Consider the following 20,974-nt stretch of genomic DNA (forward strand, 5'->3'; position numbering starts at 1 on the left):
GTCACAGATTTTTCCTTTGGTTAGCATAAACTTATATAAATCATAACTTGTTTGTCAAGCTTTTCTTAGATTTAGAGACCCTCTGTTCAGCCCTAACACTACACTTTCCGTCTCTCTCTCTTGCTACACAGTATACAGACTGCTGTGGAGTCCTTCTCTAGAAGAAGAGAAATGTATGCATTACCTTGCCCTCCTGTATTCTCCCCTGTTCTGTGTGTGGGCATGATGGCATGGATGTGGGTTTTGGGATACAGGATCTTCTTGTGCAGCATGGATTAACTTCATTCGAAATCCTGCTGGTGCTCAGCTGAAGCTGTGCTTTATCTTTGAGCAGCATACAGCAGCACTTGCTCTATACATAATAGCTATTTTTCTTTTACACTGCTGTTTGGAGCAAAAAAGACCATAGTATAAATATGTTGGCCACAATTTCCCAAAAGCTTTAGAGTGGTAATATAAACATTATGTATATAAACAAACACACCAGATATTGACTGGTTTTCAGGCCCCCCAGACCCCCAATACAGTAAAACGGCACATTTTAAAGTGCCGTTTTATTGTGGCCAGCCTAAAGCACACCTGTGCAATAATCATGCTGTCTAATCAGCATCTTGATATGCCACATCTGTGAAGTGGATGGAATATCTCAGCAAAGGAGAAGTGCTCACTAACACATTTAGACAGATTTGTGAACAATATTTGAGAGAAATAGGTATTTTGTTCAGAGAGTGTGTGTGTGTGTGTGTGTGTTTGTGTGTATATATATATATATATATATATATATATATATATATATATATATATATATATATATACACACACACGCACACATACATGTATATATAAGGGCTGTCAAAATGAACGCATTAATTTATTTACACACACGATTATGCACATTTTTATATTTCTAAAATATATATATATATATATATATATATATATATATATATATATATATATATAAAAAAAAAATTGAAGCTAAATTAAAACCTTTAACGCAACACACATTCATTCACGTCATTTGTTTATTTAGATATAAAAGTAATAAATTCCACCAAAAGAATCATTTTTAATTACTACACATTTGTTTTACTGATGCACAAAATCTGCCATAATGCACACAACTGGCAATTAAATCCGTCCGTATTTAAACATAGCAAAAGTTCAGTTTGGTGTCCTGATGATTTACATAATTTAAAAGTCAAGTCAAGTTTATTTCTATAGCGCTTTTCACAACAGACATTGTCTCAAAGCAGCTTTACAGAAATCAACAGTTAAGGTGAATGGTGTGTGTTTATCCCTGATGAGCAGCCGTGGTGACTGTGCCAAGGAAAAACTCCCTTAGATGTTATGAGGAAGAAACCTTGAGAGGAACCAGACTCAAAAGGGGAACCCATCCTCATTTGGGTAACATCAAGAGTGTGATCATAAATCTTTAAACAATACAGAACACTGGAGAGTGAGAACTAACATGAGTACTGGAGTATAAGATTATAAGTGATGTCCTTTCTACAGTCTTATACAGTCATTATGGTTAAAAAACTAGGAGCTACTGAGTAACTTATAAAATAGCTCAACATTTGCGATCATCACAGCTCCAACACCAGATAAAACACCATAATTCCTTAAAAACATTTACATATTGTAGAGAATATTGTAGAATATTTTTTCTTCCTGCTCTATGTTGAGTATGGTTTTACTAATGAAAAACATGCATTTGCATAAAGCATCTATATTTGCCCATAACCATAGTGATTACAGTATTAAAAACCTGAAAAGTGTTCAAATAAAGGTACATTTAGACCAGATAAAAATCTGTTGCGATTAATCATGAGTTAACTCCTGACAATCATGCAATTAGTTGCAATTAGATATTTGAATCGATTGACAGCCCTAATTATATTTTATAGAATGCAAGTGACAGGATAGTGATAAAGTAGTAAAACCGGGTGACTTCTACAAGGGATAGAAGGATGTTTTATTTATACACTTAACAGCCTGTTGCAGCTTTATTTTTTATTTTTTGAGCACCTGCACATACAGCAGTTTCTCCTGGTAAAAACAACAACATTTAACTTGCTAAATATTTGAAATAATAAATCAGCTTGGATCAGCTAATAAAAATGGCACATTAACTTATCACAAAAAACAAACATTGTTATGGTGTTGACCTCTTCAACTCCAGAATCTTTGGCTTTTGGCAGGCTTTAACACCATCTTTTATGTGAGCACAACATTAATGAATCTGCTCCATGCTCACGGAGTCATGCAGAGAGACTTCTAATAATGACAGCGGTCCAAAGATAAAGAGTCTGTGTTAACGAGCCCACGGTTTGCTACATGTGTATATGTACAGCTGAGTGTATCACTATGAACATCAAAGGCAATATCACAGTCTTTCAGTCTTGCCAGCATGTGTATGTTGGCACACGTGTGCTGAAATAATCAATACTGGATTTGTACAGTAAATTAGCAGTTCCTGTTTGTTGGAAAAGGTTTAAAGAATTTGAATCAAGGGGCTCCAAATAACACCAGGTTCTTGTGACAGGGACAATGCATCCAGTGTGGGCTCCAGCATTGGTACAGAGGACACTGGTAAGGGCATTCAGCACTGGCTGGGGGTGCCACGTGGGGGTCATAAGGTTTGCGGAAGTCGAGGTTCTTCATATGCTGGAAGCACCACTGGCAGACAGTCAGTTACAGACAAAATGAGCACCTACAGCTTCAGGTAATTACCACAAAGCAAAACTCAACTTTAAATTAAGAGAAATAAATTATTTGCTCTATTTATTTTTACATTATTTAATAAAAAAAATGTAATGACCATTTGTATATTACCAGATCATGTTCTCAGGAACTGGAGGATGACGTTACTGAAAGCTCTAGAATTCTGCCTAGGGCGTCATCCTCAACGGCATTATCTGAACTACTGGAGGGCTTACGGAAAAAGCGGGCTGGGTGGGATAAAAGTTCAGAGGTGAATGAAGGCAGTACAGTATCACTACCCATTTACCAGCCCACAGCAGCCTCCAGCCTGCGTCGCCGAGCCATCAATCTGTCCCAAGACACAAGTGAGAGTATGGAGGAAACAGTGCGTCCTGGCATCCTGAAAGTTCCCAGCCCTTTGCTGCCACGTGCTTCTAGCCTGCGCTCCCTGTCCGAATCCACAACATCCACCTCCTTATCCACTACGAGCAAGGCAAATCGCTTTGGCTCGTGTGATTTAGTTACAGCTCAGCCATCATCCTTGCAAATCTCCAACCTCTCTATCCCAGAGGAAAGGGATGAGGATCCAGGTGCCAAAACCTCGCCTGGCCATGGCACTCATCCACAAGTCCGCAACAGGCTGTTCAGGGCTTTGACTAGTGAAAGTGGTGAAGAGGCAATGCTTGGGTCAGAGCCACTTGTCTTTCAGAATCGGCATCTACTAGGAAATCCTGAAACAGACAAAGAAAGCAATTTCGGGGACACCAACTCTGACATTGTCCCAGCCATTCGTAGATCACAGTCTATAAGCAGCTTAGCAAGTAGCAGCTCCAGAGGGGGTCAGCGTCGCACCCTAAGTGTTCACTTTGGAGAACTGCCACCCTCCAGGTCACTGTGCAAGGATTCCAATTCAGACTCTTCTGATTCCGAAGGCTCTCAGCACCGAATAGGACCACAAGAAAAAAGGCTGGAGGCTGAAGGAAGTGAAGGAGATATAAATTTAGTGATGAAAAAGTATCTGAGGAAAGCTGAGGTTGACTAAATAAATGTAAGAAATTGGGTGAAAATTGTTCATGGTTTTGTTACAAATTTAAAGAGGCAGGGTATATAGAGTCACAAATCTACCTATTAAACAAAACTTCTTTGACTAGATAATGACCGAAAATGTTTTCTAGCTACCCCAAATGCAATCAATCACATTACTGAAGGTGAAAACATTCTGCATATTCAAAACCATACACATGAATAAAGGATTTAAATGAGAAATATTGTTTGAATTGACTGGGAAATGCTAATTTTTTTAGTTCATAAACCTATTTTTTTTTAAACAAATTAAAGTATTTTCAGGTTCTATATGTTTCACTAATTTAAGTGTGAAGCAGTCTAAATGAGACACTGGGTGTGATATGAGACGGAGTCCAGGTTAAACATATGGTCAAAGTGAACACAATTGTATTTTGTGTGTGTAATTATTTATATATATATATATATATATATATATATATATATATATATATATATATATATATGCAATTTAATATAAATAATAAATGTACACCACACACACGTATTAACCAAGGGGATGTTACCTAAACACTAAAATATATTCTCTGGAGCCTTTAGTATCATAAAAGCTGATCTGACAAGATTGTTGGCTCAGCATTAGCTAAAATGGACCCTTGAATAAATTATGTATCCCATGCATAAGTGGGCTGGCTCAAGGTCTACGGTCATGTGAGCTGTGAGAATCAGCACTGACCGCAACATTCAAATTTATAAAAAAAAAAAAGGCAAGGCTGATTTTGCAGTAAATGTTTATTTTTTTTTTTACATTTTATAATCTAAGGATGTGTGTGTGGGGGGGGGGGGGGGGGGTGTTTAGGGTTAACTCGAAGATTTACTCGGAGTTTGTTTTTGTTCCATATTCTGTACCTTGTGTAAAACCATTTACTTTACCACATGATAACATTGGAACTGAATTACAGAAAGGGTACATTCAAATTTATGCATCTCCAGTACGATTACAGTATTAAATCTTGGGTTTAAAAAAAAAAACACCACACCACAACCCCATGACACACAATTACTCCTACTACTACCCCTGGGAGGATTTAATCAAATCAACTCTTTGCATTATCCGTTTTGCTGTGCATCACCAAGTGCAAATCAGCTGTGCAGCCACGGTACTTAACATGGCATATGTGTAAGTATGAAGAAACGCAGGGTCTGGAAAGAAAAATACATTGAGCTTAAGTTAAACCTGAATTTATTTATTTATTTTTTTTAAAGGGGGGGGGGGGAACCTTTACATACTTGCCCATTACAGGTTTCAAATGTTGTTAAAGGGCAGCAGCTAAAATGCTAGTTTCATTTGCCACCATCTTTTATTATACCCTCCATTTAAAAAAAAAAAAAAAAAAAAAACGCATGTAGTGAGCTGTAGATTAGACACGCATCTGGCTCAAACTAAAGGATGTTTTTGTATATCCTGTTTCACTACAAACTATGGCAGGGGTACACAAGTCTTTGTGGAACAGACCTTTTTAAACCTTAATAGTTAGATATAGATAGCTACATTAAATTTCCTTTATTAAATGTAAGCCAATTGTTCAAAAGAATTAATATAGGTTAACATTTACTCCAGTAAGCTGAAGACAGTTTCTAACACTCCACTTTAAAAGTCACCCGCCTCACTAAATACTAAGATTAGATTAATTTCATCCAGTTTCTTCATATCCGACAAACAGGAAACATTTATTTTGCAATTTTATTACTAAAAGCCAGTATTTAGTTGCAGTGCAAGACAAGCATAAGCATTTCAAAGTGTGCACACCAAAAGGCCTTTTTTTTTTTTTTTTTTTTTTTTACAACTGCAGTGTAAATAAAGCATGCTACAGACTATGTTGCTATGAATTAACTAGTATTGAAACAGTCCTGTTAAAGCTTTTCACTTGTGCTTGGTCAAACCTTTGCAGCCAATGGCTTTCTACCCCTTCCTTTTCCCTGGGGGAAGAAAGAAAGCTGTTAATGTTAACCATTTTCAGATAACTAAAGCTAATATTTTAATCTTACCTTTTTAGGGGGATTATTTTCACCTTCTGATGCATCACTATATTCACACAAATTTAGAGATCAGTGGAAGAGAATGTTCATTATTAAATAAAAGAATAGAGCTCTAGAGCTTACCCCTCATCTTCCCCTTTTTCTGGCTTCTTTCTCTTTAAAAGAACATGTAGACCTTTAGATCAGAATAATAAAATCAGGTTAAATAAATGCAAACATCAAATGTTTGGTCTTACTTTGCCAGCACCATTTTTTGTAACTTTCTTCACAGGTGACTCTTCAATATCTTCTTCCTCTTCCTCTACCTCCTCCTCCATCTCATCCTCCATTTCTTCATCTGAATAGTCTTCCACTAAAAGAGTATCTGTTCAATGCTACTGTTCAACCTTACAAAAGGTATTGTTAATTAAAAAAATGCAAACTCACAGGCTACATGTTCTGCCCCAACAAATACTGGGCCTGAGCCATGTTTGAGCCGAAAGGTCACAGGAGGGTGCAAGTCTAAGCCAGACAAGTTGACCTGCTTAACATTAATGAGAGATCAATTCATGGTCTTCATGAGCAAATAAATAGTAGACAGCATAGAGAGAAAAAAAAACCCTTCACTCACTGTAGGCATTGACTTGGCATGTAGAGTTGCAATAGGCACACCTTTTGCATCGTCATCCTCCACAGTGACCAATTCAACAATGTTAAACTCATCTTTTGCATTGTAGCCCAAGCACATCTGAGACATTTAAAATAATGGTTTTCATTTAATCATATAAACGCAAGTAAATAAAGCTTATTTCATTGTTAAAGAGCTTACAGTTCTTAATGCAAGCTGGTGCTGATGATTTGTGTCATCAGTCTTGAAAGACTCTTGCTGGTTTGACTCATTTAGTTCACAGCCTAAATGAAGAACAAGCAGGTTCAATTACAAAAATATTCTACCAAATGTAGGAGAACAAAACAGTCACAAAATTTTCAGGGGGAAATCACCTACCCCATAATGTTGACAGAGGTTTTTCTGATTTGCTCATCTTCTGACGGATCTTAATCTGACTGACCTGAAAATGTAAAAAGTAACATCAAAAGCTTTGTTTGATTCAGTCTTTAAAATGAGAGTTACTTACTTACAAAAAAAACAAAAAAAAAATCAACCTTTCAAACAAGCAGAAGAAATACAAAGAAAAGATTACAACCCCTTTTGTTTTTTTTTTAAAGCATTTTCTTAATGTGAAGCAGGTGTGACTAATTAAGTTGTAATTGTCTTAAAGATATAAACAGTTATTTCAAGCACGTATGTTGCAAACATTTTATGAAAATATTTCATGAAAAGCCCTAACGTTGTGAACCAAGATTATTTTAACAAATATAACTAATTTCCATTTGTTTTTCCATTCACTAATAGAGGTTCTGTAATCTTGGATTTTTTTTTTCACTCCCTGGTACATGTTGTATTGACACATACAATGAAGCGAGTTCTGTTGGATAATTCTTTTATTATATATACCCTTATCTCACCTTTAATTCATTTAAATCTAATAAGTCAGTCATGTGGCTGCAGGACAAAGATACAAGTCAAGAGTTCCAGTTAAAATTCACATCAAACATCAGAATCCAATTTTAATCTTTTTGATCACATATTACTTTAAAACTATTTGTTTCACTTCTTTTGCTCACAAAAAAAATTGGGTGGCCAGTGGCTATTAATGAGGAAAGTGCCCTTTTATCAATAGAACATAATTATGTGTAGAACAAAATATGTTTAGTCTAAGAATTAAAGATTTGAACCATATCGGCTACTTTCCTTTGGGGAGGCCACCTCACACACTACATGACCAAAGGTTTGAAGAAACCAGACCATCACATTAATATAAAGTTTTGCCTCTTTGCTTATTTGTGTGTTAAAGTTTGTCCTGCATTTGTGAATGAATCATTTATATATTTTTTTTTAACATTCCATTCCATATGTATTCTCCATTTGCTATTATAAAAACCTAAATTTTTCTGGGAAGGGTAAATAGATAGTCTACCAAACTGGTCGACCAGCTAAGAATTCTTTTTTCAGATGCTCAAATTAGTGGGCGACACAGAAGGTCATCCATCTCCATATAACTCTGTTCTGTACATCTGCATCTTGTAAATGATCCACTTGCATGTCTTCCCTCACCACATCTATAAGCATCCTCCTGAGTCTTCCTCTTTTCTTTCTGCCTGGTAGCTCCATCCTCAGCATTCTTCTACCGATATACCCCGTGTCCCTCCTCTTCAAATTGCCAAACCATCTCAATCACACCTCTCTCACCTTGTCTCCAAAATGTCCTTTCTGTGCAGTCCCTTCAATCAACTAATTTCTATTTCTGTTCATCCTCGTCACTCCCAAGAAAAATTTAAGAATCTTCAACTTGGCCACCTCCAGCTCCACCTACAGTCTTTTTGTCAATGCCACTGTCTCTAAATTATACAGTACAACAAAGCAGGTCTCACCACAGTCCTATAAACTTTCCCTTTCACTCTTGCAGATACCCTACTATCACAAATCACTCCTCTTCTCCACCCACTCCACCCTGCCTGCACTCTTTTTTTCACTTCTCTAACACACTCTCATTTACTTTGCACTGTTGACCCCAGGTACCTAAACTTATCCACCTTTTCTCCCTGCAATCGCACCACTCCACTGCCCTTCCTTTCATTCCCCTTCTCTCCAGCACATACCTCCACCTTTCCAGGCTCTTCTCAACCTGCTCCCTACTCTCACCGCAAATCACAATATCATCCGCAAATATCATAGTCCATGGAGACTCCTGTCTGACCTTGTCTGGCAACCGGTCCATCACCACTGCAAACAGGAAACCTTGAACAAGTCTGTCATTCCTACTGCACACTTCACTGCTGTCATACTGTCCTCATACATGTCCTGCACCACCTGACTTCCTCATACAGTACCACAATTCCTCTCTCGGCACCCTGTCGAATGCTTTCTCTAAATCGACAAACACACAATGCAACTCGTTCTGATCTTCTCTATACTTTTCCATCAACATTCTTAAATCAAATAATGCGTCTGTACTGCTCTTCCTCTGCATTAAACCATACTGTTGCTCACAGATGGTCACCTCTTCTCTCAGCCTGGCTTCGACTACTTTTTCCTATAACTTCCTACTCTTTCCCATAACCTCACAAATGATCAACTTAATTCCTCTGTAGTTACTGCAGGTCTGCACATCTCTCTTATTCTTAAAAACCGGTACCAGCTAGGTACTAGCTAAGTCCTAGGTACACTCTCCACCACTTCATTCAACTCACTCCAGAATTTTTCCTTCTCCTCCATCTTGCAACCCACTTGTGGAACATAAGCTCTGATGACATTTATCATCACCAATTCAGCTTCACGTTTATCACCCTATCAAAAGCTCTCTTCACCTCCACTATACTCTCACTGTACTCTTCCTTCAGAAGCACCCCTACACCATTTTTCTTTCCATCCACACCATGATAGAACAGTTTAAACCCACCTCCAATGTTCCTGGCCTTACTTCCTTTCCACTTGGTCTCCTGAACACACAACATATCTACCTTTCTCCTCTCCATCATATCAGATACCTCTCTCCCTTTACCAGTCATAGTACCAACATTTAAAGTACCAACTCTAACCTCCACTCTCCTCCACTTCTCCATTTCCTGCTGTCTCTGTAGACGTCTTCCTCCTCTCCTTCTCCTCCTTTGGCCCTGTTGGCTAACAATTACCTGTGGCGGTCGTTGGTAACCCGGGCCTCGACCGATCCGGTATGAAATTCTGATTAGTGATTAGTGTTTTACAATGGATGCCTTTCATGACGCAATCTTTCTCATCTCATCTCTTAGTGCCGGTGCAACCTAACCAACTAACTACTGACATAGCCGAAATGTAAAATAATATTATTTTTACTGTAAGAGTGGCCCTGGTAATATAATCGATTTGAAAACACTGAATGTTTTAGCCACAAATGTACTTTTATGCTAATAAATAAATAATGTCACCACATGAGTTCACTTACTGGGTTACAGGGAGAAGAGAATACACACTGAGATTGTGACCCCAGCTCCACTGGATACCACAGACCAGTTCCTTTCTGTATTTTTCATCAAAAGATAAAGGATTAAAAGGTTGGCAAGAAGGGGAGGATAACTAGGACTGGTTCAAAGAGATTTCAGCCAGTGCCATTTAGCTCATTTTAAATCCCGACTTGTAGAGTGTTCTTAGACTGTGAAAGGCTTTTCATCTGTGCTGAGAAATGTTTGATTTGTAAAAAGGATTGGCAGGATTGTGTTGTCTGAATGTGTTTTATGCGCTTGAGGAACTATTTAAGCAAAGTAACTGAAACATACAGGTGTTTAGAACAATATTACTTTGAATTTTTTTTTTAAATGTGTGCCATGGTGTGTCATGGCATGATTTTTCTAAATGTGAATTCTCAAGATTCACTGTTGACTGCTGATGCTCGGCCACGCTGCCAGCTTAACTTATACAAAAAGCATCGCTGGTTAATGTTCACATGTAAGTCATTCTCAGGTGTCTTCATTTCCCTGTTTATTTATGTCTGTAAATATACTCTATTTCAAAAAATAACTTGTTCAGCATGCTGCATTTTACCAAGCTGTTTTGTTAAATGTTTCTAATAAATAATCTATAAATATGAACAATTATATATATATATATATATATATATATATATATATATATATATATATATATATATATATATATATATATATATATATATATATATATATATATCAGTGGCATATATCAGAGGTGGATTAACTGAAGTCCCCACTGAACGCACAGGTACCAAATGCACGGCCCGCCACTCATTATATATATATAATTCATAACCAAATTTATAAACAGTCCCAGCACATTGTTCCATTCATACATATATTTTTCAGTAATGTCTAATAACTCAGTATTATTTACAAGGAAGCATCCCCATATGCTTATCTTTATGCTTCACTGTGGGACTGTCACTGTAGTTATTGGGATCATTTGTACAACTCTTTTACAAAATTTATTGCCATTTGTGAGCTTTGATTTCTCTAAATGAAAGGAATTGTATTGCATTTTATTGCTTATTATTTTCTGTCTAACTGCAGTTCCTGCTGCCTTTAGGTAATCTTAAAACTCTTTTTGAGTGACTGTTGGCTTCCCTCTTACCCTCTTTTAACAGAGAGTTATTAAATAATTCTGTGAAATCTTGCTTAAAACACAAACTGTAGTGACAGAATAACAATCTGTTTCGAAGCACTGCAGAAAAAAACCTTCTGAAAGCAAGAAAGAACAAGGACAATATGAAAAATGGTACTAATTGTTCAAATGTAGCTATAGATCAGTGCTCTGGAACTGTTGATGTCCTGATGTTCCCCCTGATCTTGTTAAGATTAAAGGCATTGTGAAATATCAGGATATTTCAGCCCAAAAATTTACTTGCTCTGGGATGAGGTTCACTTAGGTCTGAATTGAAGAAAGAAGTTGTCAAAAGAAGTCAAAGGTTGTTTTAAATATGTTCTTGCAGATTGGGTAAAAGAAACGCAAAAATGTCTCCAACCTTGTAAGATATTATTAGAAAACAGAGTTTTGTAGAAAGTATCATTATAATAATTTTGGGCTGTTTAAAAAAAAATTCAATCATCAGTTTTGTTCATATGCAAAAAAAAAAAGGTTGAAAGGAAAAACACAATTATTGGATTGTGAATGACTGGAAGAAAGCTCTAAATCCAAATTGTAAATTTTTGACGACAGAAGAAGTGATGTCAAATGGAGAACAGGAGAGAAGATGCTAGCAGACTGCCTCTCACCTACAGTTAAACATAGTAATGGAAGTTAAATTTGAGGTTGTTGTGGAGCAGTCCATATGTCAATGCAATGCAATTCCATCTATATTTTAACCTAATGCAACTAAATGCAACTAAATGCAACTAAATGCAACGACCTGAAGCATATATCCAAGCCTTTTTAGAGAACAATCATTTGGAGTGGTATTTATCATAGAATGGCCTGCCCAGTCACCTGTCCTAAACTCTATCAAACTGTTCTGGGATAATCTGGATTGCAAGGTCAGATAGAAACATATAAGTGGAAAGTTTTACAAATGATATGGCAAAATATTTTAGCTAATTTTTTGGAGAACTGTTCAGAGAGTGTGCAAAACTGTTATTCATGCTAAAAGTTAGTTTCAATTAAAATTTTAAATAATTAACATTTTTACCAGTTTGTTAGATCAAAGCAATTCTTAATTTTGTGAAACTAGTTTGTTGCATATAAATAAAAAGAACCTGCACATGTCTCTCAAAAATGACAAAAGACTAGGTGTTTCCAGAATTTTGACAGGCAATGTACCTGTATGTTTCACCTCAAATTATCATTTCACTTGTTCTTTGAATATAATTTTTTATTGACATGAGTATGATGTATGCTAATAATTCTAGAAGACATTGCTTGAATTATATTGTACAAATAAATGCATGCAGTATCATGATGTCATGATGTAACATACAGTTAGTGATGGAATGCTGAAATAGTTTGACAAGAATAACAGTTTGTTTATGACGCCATTGAAGTTAAATACTGCAACTGTCCTTTATTCGACATTTTTACGGTGAAAATTGTAAATTTTAAATAATCTGAATATCACAATCCATAAAAGAAACCACAATGAATTGAACCATTAATATGATACAGCATTAAGACCTGATCTAATGATGACAAGCCAAAATCTGCATTTCACTACCCAAATCGGTTAAGACAGCAGTGTTAACAAACCAAGCTTCTTGATAGTCACTTGATCACAAGCAAAATACGTGATCTAAAATTTTTTTCTCTATCTTATCTCTAACATCGCCAGAGTTTTTTTTATAAATCTCCAGGGATGTGTTTCCTTAAGCAGGGCAATGGTTCTTTGTAAGAGCTTGTTTATACACCTGGCTACATTTTCTCAGGACTAGGCCTTTTCCTGCTCTAGACTCAGACTTCCCTTTTTTCTCCCTTAATTGTATCTAATTCTGAATATTAGTAAATAAACGCAGTGTCCCAGAATGTTACTGTACAGTATCTATTATTGATTTTGTGTTTTCCCACAGAGGCTCACTCTTTGCTTTGCGTCCGCAGTTATTCACCCTCGTGTTGTGCATTTACAGAACCTTGTGTAACACACACCTAGCCATATAATAAGCCCCATACTTACTCAAAACACTCAAATCTTCCCAAATGTTTTCTTTGTTTCAAACAAACAACATTTACAAGCTGATGCATCGTGATCAGCAGCCTTTATAATGTAATGTAAAATGCAGTTTTTTGGACTGAAGGATGGCCTCACAACAAAGGGGCAACTTTTATTGGAAGGTGGTATTGTGTGGATGGGGAGAAAGGCGAGACACACTGCGGAGAGAGAGAGAGGGAGGCAGGCTCGCTGGAGGCGGAGCGGATCTGTACTGTAACGATCATTCGGAAGCAAGTCTTCTCTTCTCGAATAGTCGCTGCGTTTTCACCCTTGCCGGGATCACGGTGCTGTATCCTACATTCTGACTTCTGCGTTGGTTTTGTGCGTGCGCGCGTCTTGTCATGCCGTTCACGCGCTCTGCTGAAAGTCGTGCTCTAAGCGCCGCGGTCTGGGTGGGCTTCCTGTGCGGCATCATCGTGCCCCAAGGTAATATTTACTATTAACTCACATTGCAAATTGCTGTGCTGCTCTCTGCTCGAGCTCTTGCTTTTCACTCTGCAAGCAAATACATTGAGGCTCTATTGCCGCAGTCACTTCGAAAACTTTGGCATGGCCGATTACTCTGTGGAATTATTCTGCGACAGCACGCTGTACGTAGTTTTACGTGCGTGTCCTTGCGAGTGCCTAAGTGAAACATGCGGCATATGCAGAACGATGAGTGGCAAACGATTGCCAAGAGTCACATTTGTAGCCTATCTTGAACACTCAAGCTTCGACATGGTGCTCTTGTGTAGTTTCGGGGACAACGAGCGGTCATTGCACACAGTGAATCAACCGAATGCGGTGGTGGTTTTGGTGCGCTGTGGGATTATTCGCGTCAACAAAAGGAAAGCACCCGGAGATCCCCGAGATCTGTGATTGCTTTGGAAACGGCTGCATAAATCTGCACAAGTCTGTGGGTGTAGTCAAAAAAAAAAAAAAAAAAACAGCGATTCCCCTTAAACAGTGTCACCTACCCCTTTGTAAAGCAGCGATTGGATTGCTTCCGGGCTGATTAGGCTCATATTTATTAAAATGCAACACTATCAGTGTAGAATCAGTCAAGATGTTCTCCTGAACGTGACACATGAGCAGACGCCTTCTTTCTAAAAGTGGGGAATCGTTCGAGACACAATAAATCACGCCAGTGACAGAGCCACATGAACCTTCTGAATAAAATCAAAAGAGATCGAGGTCATTCGAGATCTAAAAAAAAAAAAACACGTTAAATTGTCAATAAAAAAAAGGGAAAAAAAAGCTTAATTTCCATATTCATAGATTTTTTGCAATGCAGGAATAAGGGAAAGTGTTAAAAAGCAGTGGTTCTTCAACATTGGCTTCACCATCAGTCCTGGCTTGTGAAGACCGACTACCACCTTAATTCGAAGTGACAGTCTATACTAAACCCATGCTTAGTCAATGGTAAAGACTGGCATGGAAAGGATTATTAAAATAATAGAAAATCCAGAATTTGTAGTAAAACACAGAGGTCACTGGCTTTACATTATTGTGATTTCTCATTTTGATCATGTTCAGTGGCATTTGCACACTTGGCTTTATAACATTCAGTAGAATTACATGCTTACAGATGCTTACACTTACAGATCAAGTAGCCTGGGCTTGTTTATTTGTTGGACAGTTTTGAAGCAAATATATAAGTGGAACTATTAGCATGTCAATGCAATTGTACAAATGTAAACTGAATTAAGTATTTCTACTGAGCTGTCAGTGTGCTTTTATCAGCAGGCCACCAGGTCTAGTGACAGGCTGTCTGTTCTGCTCTGCAAAAGTCACTTGGCTAGAATTTGTCCTTCCCTTCTCATCACATCACTAGTAGTGTTGAGCTGTTTCACATACACATGCAATGTATAGAGGGGGAAAGAGAGAGAGAGAGAGAGAGAGAGAGAGAAATAAAGAAATAATAAATATACTGCAAAAAATAATCCTTGTTCCTGTGTTTTGAGGCAAAGACTGTGTGATTTTTGTAAATAACAGAGTGACCAATGTAGATTTGTTCTTAATGATCCAAACATTTCATTATTGCATTCTAGGTGTGCAACTCGGTTTTTAAGTCACAGTTCGGTTAAGTTTTGTTATGGATGGAAGGAAGAAATTCCAAACATAAAATTGTTTGTTGTTTTTTATTAATGCAGTTTATTATTATTAACATTTCTGATCAACATTTAAACAGTTAAAATTTTTAAAACAAATTTAAATAAAATGCCTGCTTGATTAAATAATATAGAAACTAATTGAATAAATCAAATTTAATAAATCGAATTTAATGCAATTCACTTTTTTATTTTATGATTAAATTGAGTAATAATTAAATTATAATAAATTAAATAAATTAAATAAAATTATTAATAGAAAAATTTAATTTAATAGTTTACAGTTGTAAGACCCCATTTGGGTATGTGTACTTATCTGTTCTGCTTACCGTATTTTCCGGACTATTATATATAGTCTTATATACTCCTATATAGAGTATATAAGTATATAAACTTTTTTCCCACGCTTTGAACCCCGCGGCTTAAACAATGAAGTGGCTAATTTATGGATTTTTCCTGGGTTTTCCCGGTGTCACAAACTTCAAGCCAAAAAACTGAGACCCATAACATTAGACCAATGAAATTGCAGAATGGGTTCAGGTGAACCAATTAAAACTCTTTATATTAAATCGCGCACGCTCCCACTGAATCGGGCCGCACCACATCATAAATATGGATGAGGTTCCTCTGACGTTTGACCTGCCTCTCACTCGGACTACAACAGGAAATGCAAATCATTCATCACACCCGGTCATGAAAAAATGCACTTCACCTGTGTTCTGAGCTGCACGGCATCGGGAGTAACCTTTGTAACGCGTTGAGTCTTGGTGAAGGGAGAGCTCGCTAACTCCAGTTGCAACAGAAATCATATAAGCACAGACAGGTTTCCAAAACTCGTGCTTTTTTTATTTTACTTGGGAACAGCGTTACGGGTTAGTCAAAGAAACTTAGAAATGAGCATTAGAAAATAATAAGGACATATTCCTCGGTCTTGCACACATGCAGTAATACCGGAAAAATGTGGCAGGCTATTCCCAAAATGCCACTCTGCTCTTAAAGGAGCCACAACATATTTCAAACGTTACACCGTGTAACAGATACTGTCTTTTGTTAAAGCCTGTGTAAAGTTCATTAGTTTTAGTGTAGACACCTGCGGCTTATAGACAGGTGCGTCTTATTTATGTTCAAAATAAAAATCTTTGTCAAATTCAGTGGGTGCGCTTAATAGTCCGGATATTACGGTATTTCAGCGTCCTTTAACAAATGTCTTCATTCCTCCTATCCTTTATTCATTTACTCTCTCGATATGCAGAATTCTCAGGATTTTCTCCTTTAAAGAGAAATTCTTGAAGCTGGATATAAAACTCCCTTTAAGCTATTGATTCTTTAGCGTTTTCATGCATGCTCAAAACAAATCTTATTTCCAGTACAGAGTGACACTGCACTAACTCTAGTTTCTTTTTTATACCTGTGGCATTGTTGTGCATTTTTTCAAGTTTAATAATAATACAAAAATGCACTTAAAGTGCAAGGCAGAGAATAAACAAACTTGTGGTCAGCCACTTAATACTTTCCCAAGACAAATCAGATTTTAACTATGTTCTGAACGTAAAAAGGATTGCATTCAGTAAAGCATTTATACACGTGTGCCCTGTACCAAAAAAACTTCAGTACGAATACCCCTATTGCATTCTGTCAAAATTATAACTCAAGATGAAAACACATGAAAGCTTATTTAAATCCTTAGAGAGCTTTTTTTTCAGTAGATATGCATTGGGTGCTTCTAGATTCTTTGAAATTATGGTGAGTTTTGGATCTTTCAAACACATACTCTACTGTATGTGCTTGAAAGATCCTCAACTCACCATTCTCTCTTCATACCACACAATTCATGATTCCATAAATAGTTCCCATATTCCTCTAGATGCACACACTTTTTTAGCATGTGAGCTACTTATAAAATAATAAAGTTAAAATTATCTACCTACTATAACAATGCATAAATTAATATCTATTTTTTTAATGTCATGCGATTTACCCACACTACCTTTGCGATTGACCAGTAGATCGCGATCGACGTATTGGGCACCCCTGCTCTAGATGAACAAAGGAAAAGTGTCAAAAAGGTACAAAAAAACCCAAAAAACTTCTTGATGTAACAGAACTTGAATTAAATATACTTGAAGAATTAAAAAAAAAAATCACTAAATAAATCTAAATGCATTTTGTCTAAATCTCGAAATATTGATAAATCATGTTTCCCCCGTTTGTATATTTGCTGATATGATGATTCAGCAAGTGTAAAATGCTGCAGCAATTGTGCGTTAAATTCATAACATGGGGCACAATTGCTCCTGACCTTGATGATATAATGCTTGTTAAGCCAGGTGCAACAGTTTTCAAATCTTTCATGCAGCACATTCTCAAGAATGGAAACATGGCTGCGAAGTGCAGTACTGCAGTGGAATTGCTAATTTAGATGAAAAGGCAAATTGGCTGGCTTAAATCTTGACATCAGCAAGGTACAGGCATTTTAAAATAGCTATAGAAAATGGTGTTAAAAACCAATAAAAGTATTTGCATCAGATGATGCATGAGCACAATTCAAAGGCTCATTTCATCAATTGCCATTATATTTGATAAAATGCTTAGTTTGTTGTCTACAAACAAGTATTTGACCATAAAGGTGGGAAAACATACCAGAAAAGCAATTAGTGAGCATATTAGTGAGTTGCCTTAGACCCCCTGCAGTGTTATTGTCTGAGTGTATTTCTGGGAAATTGGCTGCTGGGACAACAGGGGTTTTAACCAGATAAGTGTTCCGACTCAAGTCCAGTCCACTCAAGTCCAGTCAAGTCAAGCTTTTATGGTCATTTCAGACAATAAAAGTATTCAGACCCCCTTAGATTTTCACTCTTTGTTATATTGCAGCCATTTGTTAAATCATTTAAGTTAATTTCTTTCCCGTGGGCTCACCACCTGCAGGAGGGACCGTAAGGGACGGTGCTGTGAGGATTGGGCAGCAGTCGAAGGCGGGGGCCTGCTTAGACTGCTGCCCCCGCGACCTGAATTACGGATAAGCGGGAGAAAATTAATGAATGAATGAAGTTAATTTATTTTCCTCATTAATGTACACATAGCACCCCAAATTGACAGAAAAACACAGAATTGTTAACATTTTGCAGATTTATTAAAAAAGAAAAACTGAAATATCACATGGTCCTGGGTATTTAACATTTTTTGCTGTGACACTCATATATTTAACTCAGGTGCACCTTCATTTGAGTCCAGCTGTGTTTGGACTTGATTAGGAAAGCCACACATCTGTCTATATAAGACCTTACAGTTTACAATGCATGTCAGAGCAAATGAGAATCATGAGGTCAAAGGAACTGCCTGAAGAGCTCAGAGACAGAATTGTGGCAAGGCACAGATCTGGCCAAGGTTACAAAAAAAATTTCTGCTGCACTTAAGGTTCCTAAGACCATAGTTGGCCTCCATAATCCTTAAATGGAAGACGTTTGGGACGCCAAGAACCCTTCCTAGAGCTGGCCGTCCGGCCAAACTGAGCTATCGGGGGAGAAGAGCCTTGGTGAGAGAGGTAAAGAAGAACCCAAAGATAACTGTGGCTGAGCTCCTGAGATGCAGTCGGGAGATGGGAAAAAGTTGTAGAAAGTCAACCATCACTGCAGCCCTCCACCAGTCGGGGCTTTATGGCAGAGTGGCCCGATGGAAGCCTCTCCTCAGTGCAAGACACATGAAAGCCCGCATGGAGTTTGCTAAAAAAACACCTGAAGGACTCCAAGACGATGAGAAATAAGATTCTCTGCTCTGATGAGACCAAGACTTTTTGGCCTTAATTCTTAGCGGTATGTGTGGAGAAAACCAGGCACTGCTCATCACCTGTCCAATACAGTCCCAACAGTGAAGCATGGGTTGTTTTTCAGCTGCAGGGACAGGACGACTGGTTGCAATCGAAGGAAAGATGAATGTGGCCAAATACAGGGATATCCTGGACGAAAACCTTCTTCAGAGTGCTTTGGACCTCCGACTGGGCCGAAGGTTTACCTTCCAACAAGACAATGAGCCTAAGCACACAGCTAAAATATTGAAGGAGTGTCTTCACAACAACTCCATGACTGTTCTTGAATGGCCCAGCCAGAGCCCTGACTTAAACCCAATTGATCATCTCTGGAGAGACCTAAAAATGGCTGTCCACCAACGTTTACCATCCAACCTGACAGAACTTGAGAGGATCTGCAAGGAGGAATGGCAGAGGATCCCCAAATCCAGGTGTGCAAAACTAAATACTGAGCAAAGGGTCTGAATACTCAGGACCATGTGATATTTCAGTTTTTCTTTTTTTTATAAATCTGCAACAATGTCAACAATTCTGTGTTTTTCTGTCAATATAGGATGCTATGTGTACATTAATGAGGGAAAAAAAAATGAACTTTATTGATTTTAGCAAATGGCTGCAATATAACAAAAAGTGAAAAATTTAAGGGGGTCTGAATACTTTCCGTATCCACTGTAGCTAATGCAGTACACAGTGAAATGAAACAACGTTTCTTCAGGACCCTGGTACTAAATTTAACAGCATAAAGCTACATGACATAATACACAGGGCTATGACTAGTAAGTGTCCTCACCACATAAAGTGAATCATGTGAACCTGGTGCAAACAATGCATGACAACACAAGACAGTGTGGGACAAATACACAAAACAGAAAATAGTGCCACCAGTAATCCTGCTGTATGTTACACAGTGAGGTGTGTAAGAGAGTACTGAGTACATGGGTATACCTTCTAATTAACAAAATGTAAACAAAATGATTTATGCAAAAAAGCAATAGCAGCAGTCAAAAAAAGATGTGCAAAAACAGCATGTAAACAGTTGATGTGCATGTAGTAATGAAGTGATATGGGCATGGATGTGTGAAGTGAGTACGATTGTGTGTTGTGTCCGGGTTGTACAGATCAGTCACACAAGTGTGTGTGTGTGTGTGTGTGTGTGTGTGTGTGTGTGTGTGTGTGTGTGTGTGCGTGAATTTTAGTTCAGTTCTGTGTTGAGAAGCCTGATGGCTTGAGGGAAGAAACTGTTGCACAGTCTGGATGTGATAGCCCGAATGCTTCGGAACCGCTTCCCTGATGGCAGGAGGGTGAAGAGTGTGTGTGAAAGGTGTGTGGGGTCGTCCACAATGCTGTTGGCTTTGCTGTTGAGACCCACCGCGGTGGTGTCATCGGCGAACTTGATGATGTGATTCAAGTTGTGCATTGCTACAAAGTCGTAAGTCAACACAGTGAACAGCAGTGGACTGTGCCCCATTGCTCAATGTGGTGGTACTGGAGATGCTGTTTCTGATCCGGACTGCCTGAGGTCTCTCAGTCAGGAAGTCCAGGATCCAGTTACAGAGGGAGGTGTTCAGGCCCAGTAAGCTCAGCTTCTCAATCAGGTGTTAAGAGATGATTGTGTTGAATGCTTAGCTGAAGTCTATGAACACCGTTCTTACATATGAGTCCTTGTTGTCCAGGTCGATGAGGGCCAGATGAAGGGTCGTGGAGATGGCATCGTTCTTGGAGTGGTTTGGACGATATGCGAACTGCATGGGCTCCAGTGGGGGTGTAAGCTGGGTCTTGATGTGCCTCATGACGAGCCATTTGAAGCACTTCATCACGATGGGTGTGAGCGTGCCGGGACGATAGTCATTGAAGCAGGAGACAGTAGACTTCTTCGGCACAGAAACGATGGTCGTCTTCTTGAGGCATGTAGGATCAATGGCGCTGCTTAGGGAGATGTTGAAGATGTCGGTGAAGACATCCGCTAGCTGTTCTGCACATTCCCTGAGCACTCTGCCAGGAATGTTGTCTGGTCCAGCAGACTTCCATAGGTTAACTCTGCATAGAGTTTTCCTCACTTCAGCTGTGGTTAG

General features: G+C 38.0%; 3 protein-coding genes across 5 annotated transcripts in view; 2 read left to right on the plus strand and 1 right to left on the minus strand.

The window, feature by feature from the left end:
• The window catches only part of myo18b (myosin XVIIIB), a 54,405-nt gene extending 50,433 nt beyond the window's left edge, over positions 1-3,972 (plus strand). For 2 of the 3 annotated variants that reach the window (XM_083569003.1, XM_083569005.1), the window contains 3 exons: positions 132-173; positions 2,549-2,728; positions 2,842-3,972. In XM_083569003.1, coding sequence (XP_083425129.1) covers positions 132-173; positions 2,549-2,728; positions 2,842-3,748 — 1,129 coding nt within the window. In that variant the 3' untranslated portion in view covers positions 3,749-3,972. The remainder of the gene's footprint in view (positions 1-131; positions 174-2,548; positions 2,729-2,841) is intronic. The other variant, XM_083569004.1, reaches the window with a different exon arrangement.
• A 1,483-nt stretch (positions 3,973-5,455) lies between these two features.
• The window catches only part of npm2b (nucleophosmin/nucleoplasmin, 2b), an 86,860-nt gene continuing 71,341 nt past the window's right edge, over positions 5,456-20,974 (minus strand). The window contains exons 2-9 of the mRNA XM_083569206.1: positions 6,755-6,820; positions 6,578-6,660; positions 6,380-6,496; positions 6,196-6,289; positions 6,006-6,121; positions 5,893-5,924; positions 5,779-5,815; positions 5,456-5,709 (exon numbers count right to left, since the gene is read on the minus strand). Coding sequence (XP_083425332.1) covers positions 5,668-5,709; positions 5,779-5,815; positions 5,893-5,924; positions 6,006-6,121; positions 6,196-6,289; positions 6,380-6,496; positions 6,578-6,660; positions 6,755-6,791 — 558 coding nt within the window. The 5' untranslated portion in view covers positions 6,792-6,820 and the 3' untranslated portion in view covers positions 5,456-5,667. The remainder of the gene's footprint in view (positions 5,710-5,778; positions 5,816-5,892; positions 5,925-6,005; positions 6,122-6,195; positions 6,290-6,379; positions 6,497-6,577; positions 6,661-6,754; positions 6,821-20,974) is intronic.
• The window catches only part of sez6l (seizure related 6 homolog (mouse)-like), a 67,744-nt gene continuing 59,942 nt past the window's right edge, over positions 13,173-20,974 (plus strand). The window contains exon 1 of the mRNA XM_083569065.1: positions 13,173-13,436. Within this exon, the coding sequence (XP_083425191.1) occupies positions 13,352-13,436 (85 nt within the window). The 5' untranslated portion in view covers positions 13,173-13,351. The remainder of the gene's footprint in view (positions 13,437-20,974) is intronic.

Source organism: Silurus aristotelis, assembly GCF_946808225.1.
Source record: "Silurus aristotelis genome assembly, chromosome: 18".
Lineage (NCBI taxonomy): Eukaryota > Metazoa > Chordata > Actinopteri > Siluriformes > Siluridae > Silurus > Silurus aristotelis.